Source organism: Dama dama, chromosome 25 (genome assembly GCF_033118175.1).
Source record: "Dama dama isolate Ldn47 chromosome 25, ASM3311817v1, whole genome shotgun sequence".
In the NCBI taxonomy this organism is placed as follows: Eukaryota; Metazoa; Chordata; class Mammalia; order Artiodactyla; family Cervidae; genus Dama; species Dama dama.
In genome coordinates, this window is record NC_083705.1 from 48,033,817 (window position 1) to 48,054,428 (window position 20,612).

Genomic DNA, 20,612 nt, shown 5'->3' on the forward strand with positions numbered 1-20,612 from the left:
GCGGAGCTTCCTTGAACATTTGCCAATTGCTCCAGTTCAACAGCAATGAATAGATCCACATATGCCAATATGTGGGAATCACAAGCAGATGAATGCCTATTTACAATCAAATAAAAATGCTTTAACCAGGAGAGCCCCAACTTTTTTAAATATTCTAATTCTAATATTTTAGTATTCTAATATTTAGTAGCACAACTAAAGCTATTTAAAATTACAGAAAGACAATTTTAAAGCATTTTCTCTTTTATATCAAGGAAAAAAGTGATTTTTTTAAGGACATCTTTACTTAAATGTGTTTCAAAGTTGACTGATAATTTCTTTAGCTAGAAGAAAAAAGAGAATGGCTTTTAATAAGCCATTCCTCTTGGCATCCTTATTCTGCCTGATTACATTTTCCTAATAAAACTAATCTTATTGATATGTTGGCATGTGAACGCATTATTTTTCTGTTGTTAAAAGTCAACTTGTGGTTTGCTCTTATTCTTTCAAATACAATTAGCAGAGCCCTCCAGTGCCTGAAAGGTTCTTTTCATTTCGACAAATTATTCTCTGGCTGACTTGAAAGGAAGGGGTGAGGGCACAGGGCGGGGTAGTGTGGGGCAGGTCCTCTATTCTGAGACAGCTCTGGTAGACACAAAAGCGGCCTGTGCATACTCTCACCAGAAGTAGGGCAGATCCTGCTTGCCTTGGCTGCAATTTTTTTTTTCTTCTTCTTTCATTGGTTTTACTGAAGAGCTAACTGGAAATTTCAGTGAGAGTGTGTGCATGCATGCCAGCTAAGTCGCTTCAGTTATGTCTGATTCTGTGAGACCCTACAGACTGTAGCCCAACAAGCTCCTCTGTCCATGGGGATTCTCCAGGCAAGAATAGGAGTGGGTTGCCATGCCCTTCGTCAGGGGATCTTCCCGACCCAGAGATCAAACCCATGTCTCTTGTGTCTCTTGTATTGGCAGGTGGATTCTTTACCACTAACACCACCTGGGAAGCCCTCAGTGAGAGTATACAGTTCCAATTAAATGATATACAAGACAAGAAGGGCTTCCCTGGTGGCTCAGATGGTAAAGAGTCTTCCTGCAATGCAGGAGACCTGCGTTCAATCCCTAGATCAGGAAGATCCCCTGGAGAAGGAAATGGCTACCTACTCCAGGGTTCTTGCCTGGAGAATTCCATGGACAGAGGAGCCTGGTGGTGGGACATGACTGAGCAACTAACACTTTCACTTTAAGAAAAGAGGAGGGGAAAGGCCTGGCCAAGATTTTACTGCTGAACTGATAACTTCTCAACTAATGTCACCTCCCACACTGCCTCTGTGCAAAACCAGGGTCAAAACACAAGCTGGATTAGACAGATTTACTGCTGGGCTTTCCTCTCATTGAAGGAAATAACATGTGTACTATTCAACATCTTGGACTTTCCAAAATGCAATGCTTGGCCTATCTAAACAATGATTTATTAAACCCTATCTCTGTTCGAACACTGTGGCTAGATAAGGTATAGACTCCAGGCCCGCATTTCGTTTCTGAGTGTCAGAGGGAGACCTGGGATAGAGAGATTGCCCAGTACACATCCTACCTCCCTAACAATACTGCTGTGCCATCGGATATGGGCAGAATATTTGTTTAATTAGTTACATTTTCAACTTTTAAATAAGGAGAAAAAACAAGCTATGGGTGGCCTGCTAACCTCAAACAAGCAAATATCCAAGGTTATAAAATCACCCCCTGCTCAGAATACCTGGTTAGGAATAAAAACAGCATTTACCAAATTCTACCCCAAGTCAAAAACAGAGGTTGCATTAAGAAGTATGAAACTGAATTTGAAAACCAGAGTACCAAGGATGCAGCATTATTTCATAAAAAAAATGGACTTTGCACTTTCTCTATAACTACGCCTTTCTTTGACAACAGCGTCAAAAAACCGTCTCTGAGATTAATTGGAAAAATACTTTTTTTAAAAAAAAGCTTCTAATCCACTCTTAAAAACTAAGCTCTAATTTTGTGTTTGCAAAACTACACTTGTAGCTGGATCCTTGCAAATGCAAATTGGATGCAGAACATTGCAATTACTTAATTTTTGTATACAAAGATGAGTTTTGCACATACAAATGGTTTCAGGCTGCAGAATGATGACCAGTTTGGAGCTGAAGAAAAGTTGGTCATTTGTATTTTAAAGTTGGAGTAATGAAAACCTCCAAGAGACTTTTATGATGTAATGTTATAAGCAGCAGAATGCTTTATTGTAATAATTCCATACCCAGATAGTGACAATGAAGTACAACCTCTAAATTAACACTAAAGTTAGAAAAACACTTTGTACATACAATAATAGAAACCTAGGAATGAGAAAGCGCCTTGAGATGGTGGCCCCAAATCTCTGGTCTTACAACAGAGGAAGCCCCAAGAAGTGAAGAGACCCAGCCAAGGGCTTTCTCAGCCCAAGTCCAGGGTCAGCCTTCTCTCCCACAGCTCCTTTCCCAGCTGGATTGCCTCTGGGTCTAAAACAATGCTGCCTGCAACACTGGAGATCACTAGCATACTGTGCTTAGTCGTGTCTGACTCTGCGACCCCATGGATTGTAGCCTGCAAGGCTCCTCTGTCCATGGGGATTCCTCCAGGCAAGAATACTGGACTAGGTTGCCACGGTCTCCTCCAGGAGATCTTCCCAACCCAGGGATCGAACCCAGGTCTCCCGCATTGCAGGCTGATTCTTTTCCGTCTAAGCCACCAGGTCTAAGCCCAACATATTCTGTACAGAGGACATGGTCTCTACTACCCAAGGCTGCATTGGAAGATGACTGAATCCCAGGTCGGAACCCTCTAAACAAGTCTACGTCTTCCAATGTTTTCAACTTTTTTTCTGATTCTATGAAAGATGTAAAACTGCTACCACTGCATCATGATAAGTTGCAAATAACCCACCAGGACAGAAACAAGTTATTTTACATAAATATCCCATTTCTTAACTTTAAAAGTCAGCCAACTTAGCTTTTTAAAAATCTACTTTAAAATCTAGACTTCTACTTGTGCTGGCATCAGGATTCCTAGACAACATTCTTATCTATGTTCCTTTTTCAAATGAAACTGGCACAAGAGCTGTATTAGAGGAAACAGCCCTGGACACAAAGTAAAATGAAGTCTTCCTACATCAGTAGGACAAAACTGGAAAAGAACAGCCCCTTTCTTAGTGAGTATGTGGTATTGTTAATGTATATTGCCTCTGTATAGTTGTTTTTCAAGAATCAGAGAGGACAGGCATAACTGTGAGGGTAAGAAAGTAAGCACTGAGCTAATAAACCAGGATTAAGTAGCCACTTGAAGAGAAACTATTCTAAAGGAGCAAGGGCATTCTGGACCAAAAGAAATACACTAACTCCCTCTCTCAAACACACTCTCTCTTTTCCCCTCCCTTCTTTGCTTTGAGTATAATGAGATTATCACAACTACCACCACTCCCAAAAATAAATAGGATGGCACCACCATCTCTGTCTCCTTGCATGGTGTTGAAATTCAACAATCCAGAGACATTTCTGGTAGTCACAACCATTTAACCATACATTCCCTACAAAATCCCCACTAAAATGGTGATGACATTTTTAAGATGTAAATTTACAAGTTCAAAGAATATAGGAAGGAAACAGTGGATGAGGAGAGTTGATAAAATTTTGAAAGTTGAAAAGGGGTAAGTAACGCAACAGACCTGAGAACCCTAAATCCAAGTGTGTGGGGGAGCACGAAAGGGAACTCCAACAAGATGCAAAGAACTCCAGTCTAGAGGTTCTAGAACTGGAGACACTAGTTACCTCTGGAGGCAGGGATGCAATGGGGTGGGAAATACTGGGATTAGCTGAAAATCTGTACAAAGAACACTTAAATGTCAGATCCCCCACTCCCAAATGTTGATGCAAAGAATGTCTACCAGGAGGGTATAATCACAGCTGAAAACTGAGGTATAAGTGAAAAGTCCTCAGTCCTAAAGGTGAGAGTCCCCCCTTTCTAGGCTGCCAGAATGTAGGGCAGCCTTAAGACTCTCAAGAAGATATTGGAGAACAATTATTTATTGAAACTGACCAGCCTAAGAGAAACAACCTCCACATAATCATATTTGAGATGACCTTTTGAAAACACCAACTTGACATCTTATTACCCTACTTTAAAATCTACCACTAGACAAGGTCCCATGCACACAGAACTTAGATAAGGATTACCAACAGTTTAAGAAAAGCTTATAACATAGAAGGAATTCAAAATTAATATTTTAAAAAGAACTTGAAAGAAATGGGCAATGCAGGAAATAAAATAAAACTTTTAAAAAATATCAATAAATATGAAATGCCTGCAATTACAAGAAGCACCTTTGTTTTATGTGCCCTTGCTGCTACTGCTGCTGCTGCTAAGTCGCTTCAGTAGCGTCCGAGTCTGTGCAACCCCATAGATGGCAGCCCACCAGGCTCCTCTGTCCCTGGGATTCTCCAGGCAAGAACACTGGAGTGGGTTGCCAGTTCCTTCTCCTATGCCTTCCTTCTGCCCTTAGACAGAAAAAATTGTGACAGCCCACCAATTATAAAATGAATCCCAACTTTAGATAAGTTAAAATGTGAAAGAAGTATATTCTCGAACTGATGAAAGGGTATACTCAGGAAAAAAAGATATTGCATCCAGGAAACAAGGTCAGTGTATTGGCATTCAGAATGAAAACGAGGTCTTGTAAATTAAAATTTTGATAGCAAAAATTAATAATTCAATAGATTGGAAGATAAATTTGTGGCCATCTCAGAAAATAAAAGAAACTGGCAGAGTTGAAAAATAAAAGAGAAAATTAGAGAATCAACTGAGGAGACCTGACATCCAACTTTAAAATTTTTCAGAAAGAGCAAACATAGTGATTAGCACAGATTTATAAAGACCCACACCAAAACTCACCATTGTGAAATTTCAGAACACCAGTGAGCCAACTGTCTGCCTATTAGATCTCCAGCTCATTCCCCTCCCTACATCTGTTTGCTCTGTTCTATATCATAGAAGGGTGATCTGTCCAAGCTGCATCTCCCCGTCAGCTTATTCTTGGTTCATGTGGCCAACAAGAAGCACTGGTAGAGGAGCCAGAAAGGAGGGAAGAGCCAGGATGGCACGCCCTCTCTCTTTGCCTTCGATAGCCTCTCTGGCAGGGCTATGCTTTTTCCCCGCTTCTCGCTCTCATGAGCAGCCTTAACTCTGGGGTTCCTGATAAAACTGTCTTTTCTCTGATCTTTCTAGCTCTAGAAGCAGTAATGGCTCTTTGCTATTGCCAATCGCTGGCTTGCCTTACTCTTCTATTTGGCATCTTAGCTTTTCTTATACTTTAAAGTTAGCCTCTCAACCTAGATGCCCATCCACAGACGAATGGATAAGGAAGCTATGGTATATAGACACCATGGAATATTACTCAGCCATCAAAAAGAATTCATTTGAATCAGTTCTAATGAGATGGATGAAACTGGAGCCCATTATACAGAGTGAAGTAAGCCAGAAAGATAAAGAACATTACAGTATACTAACACATATATATGGAATTTAGAAAGATGGTGATGATAACCCTATATGCAAAACAGAAAAAGAGACACAGATGTACAGAACAGACTTTTGGACTCTGTGGGAGAAGGCGAGGGTGGGATGTTTCAAGAGAACAGCATCAAAACATGTATATTATCTAGGGTGAAACAGATCACCAGCCCAGGTTGGGTGCATGAGACAAGTGCTCAGGCCTGGTGCACTGGGAAGGCCCAGAGGGATCAGGTAGAGAGGGAGGTGGGAGGGGGGATCGGGATGGGGAATACATGTAAATCCATGGCTGATTCATGTCAATGTATGACAAAAGCCACTACAATATTGTAAAGTAATTAGCCTTCAACTAATAAAAATAAATGAAAAAAAAAAAGAAAATGTCTTCTGAATGAAAAAGATAAAAATAAATAAATAAATAAAGTTAGCTTCTCCTTCTGTTGAAATACCTTGTGTAGACTCTGTTTTCCTGACTAGATCCTAACTGATTCAACCAATGATATGGGGAAAGTACTAAACGCTTCTAGAAGTAGAGAAAAAGAAAATAGTATGAAAGAGATAAATAATCAGAATCATAATACCAAAATCTGAAAAATAGAGCGATGACCCTAAAATTTTAAGAGAAAATAATCTTCAAACTACAATTTTATATCCAGATAAGTAATCAATTAAATATAACAATAAAAAATATTTTCTAATTGCATGCAAGGTGTGAAAAGTTTTTCCACTCATACTCTCTTTGTTCTTCAAAACTAAGTTGAAATTCAACAAAGAAGATGTGATATCTAAGAAAAAGAAGGATCTGGTAAAGGAGAGAACTAAAGGTTGATATTAAAGACAGCAGTTACTCTAAACTAGAGCAGGAAGACAATAGGAAAAAAAAAGGAAATAGCATTTTCTAAAAACTTTGACTGAAGGAGTGAGAATGAAATAGTGAGAATTACATGGAAGTAAATAAAAAACCAAAAATCCAGAAAAAACAAAAAGCTACATCGGAAAGGAAATATAATTAATCATAGAATACTACACGATTCTGTTGTAAATACACACATATTTACATACACATATATGTATGTCATAATAAGAAAAGCTCTATTTTTTAGTCTTTCTTCAGATTTTATTCTGTGACTATACCTTTAACTAAAAATTATGCCATAAAACATTGGCAAGATGGGTAGTATTGGTAGAGGAAGAGTGTATAAAGGAGTTAAATCTCTTTCCATTTTAAGAAATTGCAAAATAATATCAAAAAATTTAATATTAAAAACATCAATATAAATAAGCTAGTTTAGAAATATAAAGAGAAACAGCAGGGACCAGTCAAAACATTAAGAATTATGGCCTCCATAATTATTAAAAGAATGGGTGTCAGGAGTGGAGTAGAGCAGAATGGGAGACTCATGTTTATCTTAAGAGTACTGCGAATTTATTTTTAATTCAGTGCGGGTCTTTTTTCATTGCACGCAATCTAGAAATCCATGTATTATTTTGATTCAAACAACTACAACATCAAGGAAAGAGGGTGAGCTTCACCCAAGAGCAGAGCCAACTGTTAAAGGGCCGGCCAGTGAATGGGTGTCAGAAGTGCCAAACACAATAGGAGAATGGGGCGAAGCCAAGAGTGGGATTTACAGGACCGAGAAGTCAGAGTGGCTGCCAGAGGGGAAAAGATGTCTCCAACACTGGCTCAGTCTAAACTGAGAAATAGTAGCTGGGACAAATTTAAGTCTACCTCTTAAAGATGTGAAAACACTGGTAGGTGTAAAGACCAGACTGACTCCCTAGTCCAGAATGAAAGTATGATCAAATGAATAGTATCTCCTTCTTCCATCTCAGGAATAAAACAAATGGTTTCAGAATAAGATTAAAAAATATTAGGGCATTTAGGTGTCTCTTCACTTTCTTCCAAGGGAGTGATTTTTCAGTGTAGCCCTGCTTACACAACACTGTAGACTATCCATGTGAATAAACAGGGTTTGGGACAATAACATCAAATGATATGCTGACTACCCCTTGTCTAATTCAATGATTCTCGCCTTTTTGTGAGATTGATCCCATTAAAAGTCAGATGAAGGGTACATATTTCTTGAGAGAAATATACACATGTGCACTTACATACAAAATTTTGTACATAATTATAAAGAGTTAATGCACCCTAAGTCATCCACGTAAAGAGGTCATGAAAGTTGAATGAATTTGGAAGGAGCCTCCTATTAGAGAACTAAGTGAACCCACTCCACTGTGTTTGCTTTCATTTCTCTTGAAACATGGATATTTTCACACATGTGCCACATTTGGTCTACTACAAGATAAACTGTCCAGACTTGTGTGAATGCCATCGGTGTGTTAGAGTGCTGACACTGAAATGAATGATGTTTTACGTCCGTGCTGGCACAGGAACTGCAGGCTCTGTAGGCTCCCAGAGCTCATGGATATTTATATCCTTGCTCAGGTATTTTTAGGTGATGAAGATCCCACCCAAGATGGGACCATTACATGGTCCAGGATCAAGTTCACAGCCATGCTCCCTGGGGTGCTCAATAAACAGCCTCTGATGACTTAGGACATGATGGTTTACACTGCAGAAGAAAACATGTGAAATAAGTCCCAGCAGATGGAGAGAAAACCAAGTCCTGATCAGACTTTGTCAAGTGTGTGAAAGAGTAAAGAGACACTGATAGCTTAAAAGTGTGTATTTGGGCAAGCAGGGTGCAAGGAAAGGAAGGAAGCGCTCCTGCCTGTGCTGCCTGCCAGGCTCACTCGTAGGGTCTGAGACACTTAATCTCTGGGTCATGGGTTTGCCCTCGTATTGGGCACAATGTTGTTAAAAAGGTCAGACTGATGTAGTGGAAAAAGAAAGTCACTGGACTGGGAGTCAGGGGACGCCACTAATCTGGGCTTGGCCACCACACAGCGCATTCTAAAACCAAATACCAGTGCTCTAGAATTGGAACCATTCGGTGGCAGAAGCCAAACAGCTCCATTAAGACACCCTTGAGTGAGAGCCACTGCACATGTGGGCAACCCAATAAAAACCACCGGAGAAGGCTAGACAGACAGTTGGCGAGCACTTGTCTGAGCCAGGCTGGAAGCTCTACTGATACTACAGGGCCTCTCCCATGGGACTTCACTGCTAATTTTAGATTTCTGATGCCCCCTCAGATGGCCTTCAGAATCCCCACTATAAAAACCCACTACTAACCCCCCCAATACCATCTCCCACAACAGGAGTGGATTTGAACTCCTGGCACTATGCGTCTGCTAGGGTCTAAGCATGGGACTCTGTCACCACCCAACAGTGCCAAACTGACTACAATACAGTGGTTACATTTAGGAAAGCCACCTCCTCCTGGGCTTCCCCGGGGGCTCAGATGGTAAAGAATCTGCCTGCAATGTGGGAGATCTGGGTTCCATCCCTGGGTTGGGAAGATCCCCTGGAGGAGGGCATGGCAATCCACTTCAGTATGCCTGGAGAATCACCATGGACAGAGGAGCCTGGCGGGCTATGGTCTACAGGGTCATGATCTATACGGTCTATAGGCTCAGTTGGACACGACCGAGCGACAAAGCGCGCGCACACCCTTCACCTCCCAGGGCTTCAGTCTTCACCACTGTACAGGAAGGGGGCTGGGTCTGAAGTCTTCTGGTTCAATAATAACGTACTGGCTGCTTCCTAAGTGCCAAGCATATAGTAAGGGGGAGGCAAGAGTAAATAGCTCTCATGGAACTTCCAGTGTGGTAGAGGAAGTCAGAAGTAATTTAAAAATATCACACACAGGCATGTGGCTACAACCAGAGAGGCAGGCTATGGTGTTGAGGAGCAGAGTGCATGAGTTAGTCTGGAGTATCAGGAAAAATGTCCTGAGAAAGTGGTACTTGAGTTAACATCTGAAGGATAAGCAGGGGAGCTAAAGAGGACACTATATGCCGGAACCTCAGACACATGGATTACACTGCTCTGGAATATAAAAAGCAAAAGGAAGAGAAATGATGGCTACCATCCAATGAATATTTACTTAGTGCCTGGCATTGTATTAAATATATTTAAATATTTATATACAATGCTGAAATTCTTTTAACCTGTCAGTTAAAAATTATTATCTCCACCTTATAGTCAGAAAACTAAGGCACAGTTTCAGAAACATGCTCAAAATAAAAACACTGAGAGGCAGATCCAGGTCTATGAAAAGGAAACCGTCGCATTTAAACACTATACTGTCTCCCAATATAATGGGCCCTATTAAAACATGATGCATCAAATAGATTAGGTTTTCACCAGATTCACTAGTTAAAGAACAAATATACTTTAAAAATACTATTGGGACTTCCCTGGCAGTCCAGGGGTTAAGAATCCACATTCCCAATGCAGAGGGCCCTGTTCAATCCCTGGTCAAAAAACTAGATCTCATTTGCCACAACTAAGAACCCACATGCCACAACTAGAGATCCCACATTCTACAACAAGGGCCCAGTGCAGCTAAAAAATAAATAAGTAAATACTATTGTATCACCCATAGGGATGGTGGAGACAATGTCCTAAGATACAAGCGCTAATAACTAAACAATTATAGTACACACAACACCCAAAGCCCCAACAACAGCCCAACCCTGAGCAATCCTATTTTCCATCATATCTACCATATACCTACCCAACCACCCACCAGAGGTAAGTGAGACATAAGTGGACTTCTGACCCAGAAAGGCTGGTCTACAAACTGCCAATGGCCTGGAAAGCTCCACCCTGACAAACGTGTATAGGTTCAACTGTGATTATATTCTCCAAGATAAGAACCAGGAAACAGAAGAATTCAAGACTTGATGTAGAGAGAGAGCAGAAATATTATTCCAGGTTGTGTGGAGATTATTAAAATTTAAAAACTCTAGTAATAAAGGAGGTCCAATGATACAAATTCCGATTATAAGATAAATCCATTCTGGAGATGTAATATACAAGATGACCATAGTCAACAATACTGTATTATAAATTTGAAAGTTTCTAAAAGAATAGTTTTTATATTTTCCATCACAAGAAAATATTTTGTAACTATTCCAGGTGTTCAGTGTTAACTAAACTTCCTGTGGTGATCATTTCTCAATATACACAAATATCAAATCCTTATGTTTTCCTTAGACTTATACTGTTATATGTTAATTATATCTCAATAAAACTGGGGTTTGGGGGGAAAACCCTGGTAATGCAACTCACCACATTATAAGAGAATAAAGAAAAAATCTGATTACTTCAACAGATGTAGAAAAGGTATTTGATAAAATTTAATCACCTCAACTTACACAGGTGATTAAATTGCACAGAACTTATAGCAACACACGTGTATATACACATATAAGTACAAATAAAATTGAGAAAATTTGAGTCAAATCAGTGCCTTGTTATCAGTGTCAATACCCTGGTTGTGATCATGCATGAAATTTTCCAAAATGCTACCAACTGGGAAAACTAGGCACTATATATAAGGAATATCTCTGTATTGCATCTTAAAATTACATGTAAATTTGCTCTTATCTCAATTAAAAAGTCACTTTAAAAAAAAGAGAAGGTAAGAGTTGGAGATGGAGGGAGGGAAAGAGAGAGAAGGAAGAGAGAAAAAAAGAGGGGAGAAACAATCACATTGATAATAAAATTTGTAACTTTAAAATATATAATAATAATTTTGTTTAAAATGTTTTATTTATTTTTAAAATAAAATAAAAGTATTTTATTTTAAATTTATAATAATTATTTTATTTTATTGCCACTCCATCCTTCCAATATTTAAATATAGCCTTATAAAATTTTTAAAGCCTCAAATTTTTGCATTTTGAGATCACAAGCCTTCCAAAGATGCCAACTACATGCCACTATGACAACCACAATGCTAATATGCATAACATGGAGTCAGGGATATCAGTTTATAATGCCTACAGTGAAAATGTGTGTCCTGTCATAGAGAACAGAGATGTGTTTGCCATGGGAGTGGTAGGGGAGTGGGACTGGGAGTTTGGGATGAGTAGATACAAACTATTATATATAGGCTGGATAAACAACAACGTCCTACTCTATAGCACAGGAAATTATAGTCAATATCCTGTGGAATCTTAATCAAAAAGAATATGAAAATGAATGTGTGTATATATATATATATATATATATATATAACATATATAACAGAATCTCTATTAACATTTAACAGAATCGCTTTGCTGTACATCAGAAATTAATAATATAACATTGCAAATAGCTATACTTCAATAAAAAAAAATCTGTGTCCAGGTCCTTTCCTTAATCTACATTACGTGGATCTTGATGTTTTCTGTTCTATTTTTATCTCAGTTATCCTAATAAAGGGCATCATTTTGCCAAAACGGAACTCACCAACAAATAAAAATAAAAGAGAACTTCCACTCTTTCCCAAAATCACACTTGAATGGTGATATGAGCAGATATGAAATGTGTTATAGGCTCTTCATTTTTTTTTTTTTTACTATTTACACACTATTCTGTACTTTGCTGTTATCATTTTAACATATCACACTGGTTTTTCCACCGAGTACACAGAGATTTGTCCTTATTTTTCACAATTCCATCCTATCCCATTGCATGCATATGTTATAATTTATATAAATAGTCCCTTATTGATGGGCAATTAATTAGACTGTTTCCAGTTTTCAGCCATAACAAATAATGCTGCAGTGAATACTTGGTACAAGTATAATGCCAGTGCTTATACTTCAGCACCTGCTTTATTGTTCCAAGGGCTTAACATCGCTAAAGGATAAATCCCTAGATACAAATTTGCTAAGTATGTGCCTTTGAACTTTGAAAGATCTTGCCAAAATATTCTCCCGGGTACACTCTTCATTTTAAAGTTAAGAAGAAGGCAAGGACGCCCACTACCACTACTTATATTCAATACTGCACTGGGATCCTAGCCAGTATCCTTAAAGGTTTTTATTAAATTAACTTTACTTAATTTTAATTCAGAATACTTATGTAATTAAGTATGCTCTTAAGCATAGTTACAGGAAGAAGAATCAGAAAGAAACAAAACTGTTAGCATTCCCAGTTCAGGTGACTGCTTAGGAAATGCACAGTAAAAATTCAGAAGTAATCAAGAGAGTCCACCAAAGCTGCTGGGTTTGAGATCAATAGCCAGGACTGCAAAACTCGTGACGAATGTCACGAACAGAAGTTCCAAGTAAGCAGATGAGACAACGCATTAGCACAAACATGAGGAACAGACCCAGGAAAGAACTGAGCCTTAGGATGAAGACCACCATGTCTTGCTAGTCCGCCAGCATCTCCTGCAGGAGATCAAGATCTAACCTCTGTCAGGCCCCATAGCTCCCTCCCTCACGGTACTCATCACAGCCACCTGTCTAAACTAACCCAACAAACATCTGCAATGACACTCGAGAGCACAGCTAAAACACTCATAGCTAGAAAGACAAAGTCATAGGAGGAGCTCCGATTTCTACTTTACGTTACCATTTTTATCTACTTATAAGGTCCAGGGTGGTCCAGTGGTTAAGACCTAGAGCTTCCAATGCATCAGGCAAAGGTTCAATCCCTGGTCAGGGAACTAAGATCCCACATGTTGCATGGTGGGGCAAAAATTAATAAACACCAATGCTAAGTATCAAAAAAATAAATAAAATCTGTTTTAACGACTCCACTATCAAAGAAAAACAGTGGTATAATCTACAACTACAAATAATCTCTAAAGCAGCAGTCTTTGATTGGAATGTATTCTGGATCTCTGTAGTAGGTACACCTTTCAGGAAGATTTTGCCCAGACTACCATTAAAATAGAAACCTGGGTTCAATCCCTGAGTTGGGAAGATCCCCTGGAGAAGGGAACAGCTACCCATTCCAGTATTCTGGCCTGGCAGAATTTCATGGACTGTATAGTCCATGGGGTTGCAAAGAGTCGGACATGACTGAGCAACTTTCACTTTCACTTCACCATTAAAATAAGATTTAATATTCTGAACATAGGATAACTAATGATCAAGAAGATATACCTGGTGGAGCACTGGAATGCCAACTTTCACCCACTGAATATCATCAATGTTGGCCAACCTACACTGAAATATTTGAACTTCAACAACTACAGGAAGAAGACAAAATTTGTCATTAGACAAGATGACACCATTTTTGAGTTTTTAATATGAAGCAGAAAATTAATATGAATTTAGTAAACCAAACTAACCTATAATGGCATATGTAAAAGACTTGGATGTTTTCACTATTGACACAGACCACCTCTGGCAGAACTACTAAAAGAATCATGATGCCATCTGTGTCCTTCCATATTCCTGGGGCAAAGGATTCTGATGATGACAAAACTATCATAGGTTTCTATAAAAAAAACTTGGGCTCTATTACTGAGTGCTAAGTCGCTTCAGTCATATCTGACTCTTTGCAACCCTATGGACTATAGCCCACCAGGCTCCTCTGTCCATGGGGATTCCCCAAGCAAGAATACTGAAGTGAGTTGCCATGCCCTTCTCCAGAAGATCTTCCCAAACCAGGGATGGAACCCAGGTCTCCCTCATTGCATGCAGATTCTTTACCATCTGAGCCGCCAGGGAAGCCCGGGAGGTGAGGTGGCTTTCCCAAATATAACTACTGTGTTGCAGTCAGTACAGCGAAGGATTTTCCCAACCCACGGATGGAACCCGGGTCTCCTGCATCTCCTGCATTGCAGGCAGATTCTTTACCCACTGAGCCACCTGGGAAGTCCCCTCTCTATTACAAAAACCCTACTTCTTTCATAATTCAGACCATGATGTCCAATATGGCAGCCACCAGTCAAGTACTTTAGCTGAATTACAATATTCTGTAAGGGTAAATGGGCTTCCCAGGTGATGCTAGTGGTAAAGAACCTGCCTGCCAATGCACAAGATAAAGATGCGAGTTCAGTCCCTGAGTCAGGAAAATCCCCTGGAGGACGGCATGGCAACCCACTCAAGCACTCCTGCCTGTAGAATCCCATGGACAGAGAAGCCTGGTGGGCTATAGACCAAAGTGTTGTAAAGAGTCAGACATGACTGAAACAAGTTAGCATGCAAGGGCAAAATACAGACTGGACTTTATATAAGAAAAAATATATACAATCTCAATCACAATTTGTACTGATTAAATGTTGAAATATTTTTATATATGTGAAATAAAATGTATTGTTAAAATTAATTTCACCTGATTTTAACTTTTTCACATGTGACTAAATTATGCTTGTAGTTCACGTTACATATCTAGAAGACAGTGCTGATTTAGAAAATCAAAAGATATTTTAAATGATGTGTTATATACATATATATATATGGCATTTAAGACATTAATATCTGTTTATAAGGCCCTTTGTCCGTCACTGGATAGCAAATTCCTACAAAGACGAGTATGAGCTTATGGCAATAGTACAAAAGAGGCACCATTCATTTAGTTTCAACTTTTTGACCAGACAGTGATAAAGACTTCAGCTAGATTATCTATGATCCTCCCACCCTTATCTGAATGAGGGAGACAGGAATTTGCCCTGGATCACACAGTGAAAAGTCCAGCTGCTTAATCCTGAGCCTGGCCTGAGCTCTAGACTCCAGCCAGAGCTGGAAGGTGCATCTTTGAAGACGCATGAGTAACAACCACACTAATGAAGTGGGATGCTCTGGAATACTCCAGTAGGAAACAGCCCGCAGCGGAAAGAGGCAACGACAAGGCCACAAGCGAGAGAAGCAGGAGGGCCACGAAGCTAAGACAGATTGCCAAAAGAAGGAGCCTTCTAAAACCCAAAATACCTCTCTCCACCAAGCTTTGGAAAAGTGAGGCATGCCAAACTTTGGCAATCCTTCATCTGTCTTCTCCCCCAACATGCTGCTAGCAGAAGAGGTGAGGGAAGTCTCCAGACCTCTGCTTAGCATGACCACAAAGTACAGAAAGCAATTTCTCTTCCTGTAGCAGTTGGAAAAGTTTAAGTGAAGGGTGGGGTGATGGGGGCCCAATGGGGAGGAGAGGAAAGTTGGCCAGGAAAGAAAAAAACACACACACAGAGAGCAACAGTGACATTCAGACCTGAACCTAGGAATCTTTGAATGATTCAGAACGGGATGCTTTATCACATCTGATTTAATTCGACAACTGTTTTGGGGATGCTGAAGGTCTAGGCTCCTAATCAAGCACTTACGTAATCCTCCTCACTGAGCCCTTGCTTCTCAACAGAACTTTTCACCTCCATGGAAAACTTCTCAAACTCAGGTTTCACTGTCCTCAGTAGAGTGATTGTCTGGAGGGATGAGTACGCTTGCTTAGCTTCAAAGTCGTGTTTGTCTCCTCTCTTCCACGAGCCATCTCCTATGGGAGAAGTAAAAATATTTATAATTCCAAGCCAGTCACCACAAAGGGGCCATTCTCCCTTTTCTACCGTGATGCGCTTCTATGTTTCTTTTGGCGGCTGGGGCAGGAGGTATTGTCACAGTTTTGCACTTGGGTGTAAAGTGACAATGTCAAGATCATCAAGGGAGAAGAAGGCCCTTTGGACACATGTTCCTTTGAAATGTGAGACAGAGAGAAAAGCATTGTTAGACTCATTGCTTTATAATAACCATGTAACTGGAATTTTAGACCCTCAAGAATTACAGCACTGCAGGAGTAAGAAGTAGGTTTATCCCTTTCCATTCACACTTATTTTTAAGGAGATCAAACCAGTCAATTCTAAGTGAATTCAACCCTGAATACTCATTGGAAGGACTGATGCTGAAGCTGAAGCTCCAATACTTTGGCCGCCTGATGTGAAGAGCTGACTCATTGGAAAAGACTCTGATGCTGGGAAAGATTGAGGGCAGAAGGAAAAGGGGATGAGAGAGGAAAAGATGATTAGATAGCATTTCGGACTCAATGGACATTCATCTGAGGAAACTCCAGGAAACAGTGAAGGACAGGGAAGCCTGGTGTGCTGTAATCCATGGGGTCACAAAGAGTTGGACACAACTTAGTGACTGAACAACAAATTCATTTATTATTTAATACCTACAATCGACTGTGAACGTCAACCAAGTTGTTAACGTGCTACAATAAACCCGATGCTATGTAGATGTGGAAGGCAAGGATGGGTCCATATGAAAATTAATTTATAAAGTTGATACTAAAAGAAAAAGAGATTTGAGATTATTGAACTATTTCTCAAATCTCTTCAGGCTGAAAAGTAGTTTAGGTGAACTTAAAAATTTATCTCTTTAGTGCTGGCAATATCATAAAGATTATTTATTAGACAAGTTCATCAGTGCATCAGCAGTAACAAAATAAAAATTGCTAGCATTTATTGAGCATATATATATATATATTATAGTAATAATAAAAGCCTCGTTATTGAACACTTTATATGTATAAACTCATTTAACCCTCACAAGATCTTGTGACTGTGGGTACAATTTCAGTTCAGTTCAGTTGCTCAGTTGTGCCCAACTCTTTGCAACCCCATGGATTGCAGCATACCAGGTTTCCCCGTCCATCACCAGCTCCTGGAGCGTGCTCAAACTCATGTCCATCGAGTCGGTGATGTCATCCAACTATCTCATCATCTGTCATCCCCTTCTTCTGCCTTCAATCTTTCCCAGCGTCAGGGTCTTTTCCAGAGTCAGTTCTTCACATCAAGTGGCCAAAGTGTTGGAGTTTAAGCTTTAGCATCAGTCCTTCCAATGAATATTCAGGATTGATTTCCTTTAAGACTGACTGGTTTGATTGCCTTGCAGTCCAAGGGATTCTCAAGAGTCTTCTCCAACACCACAGCTCAAAACCATCAATTCTTCTGTGCTCAACTTTCTTTGTGGTCCAACCCTCACAACCATACATGACTACTGGAAAAAACATAGCTTTGACTAGATGGACCTTTGTTGTCAAAGTAATGTCTCTGCTTTTTAATAGCTGTCTAGGTTGGTCATATTAACTTTACAGATTTTGGGGTACAATTTTACAGATAATTGGGTACAATTATCTTCTCTATTTTACAGATAGGGGCTTCTCTGGTGGCTCAGACAGTAAAGAATCTGCCTGCAAGGCAGGAAACCTGGGCTCAATCCTCCAGGTGAAGAATCCCTGGAGGAGGGCATGGCAACCAACTCCAGCATTCTTGGAAACCAAGGCATTCAGAAACCTGCTGTTTCACGGCTCTCCCTTTCACAAAAGCAAAGGCAAAGTACATGGATAAGAATCATTCCTCTTCTCTTTATCATTTCATTTTTTAGAAAAGAAGTAGTTTGCAGGACCCTAAAAGGAAATAGGAACCTCTGACTTTTGACCATAGTAACAGTAATTCTGAGAATTATCATTATGATTCTTAGAAGTTTCTGCAAATACAGCAAGGAATTCAACAGGCTGGAGTCCAACATCCAAGTCATTTGTTTGCCCCCAAGCCCAAAGTCTATAGTGGCCCAGAGCCCAGCAGCGGAACAGTGAGGATGTTTCCAGAATGTGCAGCTAGGGCTTGTGGGCCTCGCTCCAATCTTACAGAAAATGTCCGGTGAAGAGCTGGTGGCTTTGCAATTTCTATCGTAGCTTAATCCAGACAAACATGGATTAACTGAACTACACACAAGGTTCTATGATAGCTACCACAGTGGGCATCGTAAATGTTATGAATGGTCTCCACCACCTTCAAAAGAGGAATTTAGAGATGGACATGTAAAAAAACTGAAGTCACTACAAGATAACAGCTTACTACACAGGGCAGCGAGTGGTACATGGAAACCACACAGAGCATAGAGGAAGAGGCAACCGGCTCCAATGAAGGAAGTTTCATGCCAGGAAGAGGCATCTGCCTGGCCTGAAATGTGTGAAGAGGATTTTAATAAGAGGAGAAGAGGATGGAAAGGCATACTTGGCAGAACCTACAATGGCACAGGCAAAGATGCAAGCGTGTATGACATTCGTGGGCAGCTGGGAACCTCAGTCTGGAGCAGGAGAAAAGACAGCAACAAAGAATTTGTTTGTGGAGACCTCTCTTTAGTCATAATCCTAATAATAGCAACCATTTATTAATTGCTTACTATGCGCCAGGGAGCTGTTAAAAGATAAATAAGATAGAGCCAAGGACAGAATTCATTAAGGGCTAGATCCATTTGCAATAAGCACAAGATTAAATTTCAGGCCACCAAACAAAACTCAATGAAGTTGTCCTCCTTCTTCTCCTAGACAAAACCTCCTGAACATCGATGAGGATACAGCTACGCCAGTGCTCAGAGAGCAAGTGAGATATGTGTCACTGTCATTGGCCAGGCCAGGGTCAACTCTGCTGGGTGCTCAAGACACAAACAACATGGCCTTCTGTCAAGGGACCAGATTTCATTTGCTAGAAAGACCCCAACTTCTAAGAACATCCAGAAGATCTTCAGCCCATGGAAGAATCCATTTCTTCTAGTGCAATCCATGTTTATTGATTCATTTTGAATTGACTCGAGGTATGAAGAGTCAGCAGGAATGATGTTTCTTGGGCAGAGAGAGCCAGTGTTTCTCAGCTTTGGGTATGAGTCCTCTCCAAGGGCACAAGAAAGGAAATAAACCTATAAGGTGTTCTGCTGAATAATTAGAAAATACACATAGAACCGGAAATAGCAACTACCTTAGTTACTATGATAATACGGGAAAAAGCATTTTTTTATTTTGAAAAAAGTGAAATTTGGTACAATACAGCTGTCTACCACAATCTAAAAGGTAATGACTTTGAAGTTTTGTTTTCTAAAAAAAAAAGAATGGAAACAAAAATGACTAATAAATGTAAGCCAAATTAAACAGGTACATAGTCACAAGCAAAACTGATACTATGACTTCCTGCTTTGAGCGTCTTTCTTGTTGTGTTATGTCAGTAACCTTTCCCATACGGAGCCATTGAAAGCTAGGAAAGCGGAGGTCAGCTTGGCGTGATGCCTCATCAGTGGGGACAAATTTAATTCAACAGACAACTGGGTGCCTCTGGAGATTTACGAGCGGAATAGAAGAATGACATGATCAGACTCATGCCTGGGGAAATAGCAGTGGATTAGACTGGGGAGACACTGAGGGTTCAGAGCCACAGTAATCCAGGCAAGAGGTTACGAGAGGTTACATGTGAGAAGTCGCAACTCCCCCCCCCCCCACCCCGCAAAAATAAAAAATGTACATGGGTCTCCGGGTGGTTCAGATCACAGGCAAGTTTTCTTTTCTTTTCGTGTTTTTCTGAATGTAGCAAATTTTCAGCAGCATGTGCTTTTAGAATCATTAAAAGAGGGCAAGCCCTTGAGAATGAATGCAGAGGGCTGTGCAAGAGGAATGTGAAGACTCCAAAAGAGTGAGGGAGTGAACGACACCGAGAAGGATGCATGTCACCGGTGATGCCAGAGAGGAAAGGCCAACGGTTGTCAGAGGAAACAGCAGAGTCAGAGGGAGGGGAGCGGGCTAGTGGATGTGGAAATGATAGTGATTTCAGTTAGGGTCACGGTCAATTCAAGGTGACTGGCTGCAGAACACCCACGTGGCAGCCCCAGGCTTCGGCTGGAAAGAGTGGTCTGAAGCCAGCAAGAAGAATGAGAGCTAGAGAAAGTGCTGGAGGTCACGTCCACATGTCTTACACTCAGAACCCAAGAGAAGAGGGCGGAGAGTGAACATACACCCTTCGGGGGTGCTGTTTTAGTGGGCACAGGAGTGAGAGGAGCTAACAGAAAGCCAGAAGAATGCTGTGCCTCCAAGGCTAAGAAAAACTGGGATTCCAGAAAGAAATGGACAGAAGCAATAGGGCAAGAACTAGAGCTGACCTTATATACCAGCCACAAGCCACATGTGTGACTATTTACACTTCAATTAACCAAGATGAAATAAAATTTCAGTTTTTCAGTCACACTGGCCACATTTTAAACATACCATGGTCATACGTGGCCATGTACTGGGAGACAGAAAATAGCACACCGCCAGCATCACAGGAGGTTCCACTGGCCAGCACTGCTCTAGAGGCACGTAAGCATGGTCTGCGGTAAGGCTGGTGGCTTTGGCCGTGAGGGTGTCACTGGTGACCCAGCACTCTCAGAGGAGTGGTGGATCTACTGTCTTACTCC

The 20,612-nt window shown here is 40.4% G+C and overlaps 1 protein-coding gene across 2 annotated transcripts in view; it reads right to left on the reverse strand.

The window, feature by feature from the left end:
* The window catches only part of NPR3 (natriuretic peptide receptor 3), a 75,862-nt gene that overhangs the window by 34,967 nt on the left and 20,283 nt on the right, over positions 1-20,612 (reverse strand). For both annotated transcript variants that reach the window (XM_061129270.1, XM_061129269.1), the window contains exon 3: positions 15,719-15,885. In XM_061129270.1, the coding sequence (XP_060985253.1) occupies positions 15,719-15,885 (167 nt within the window). The remainder of the gene's footprint in view (positions 1-15,718; positions 15,886-20,612) is intronic.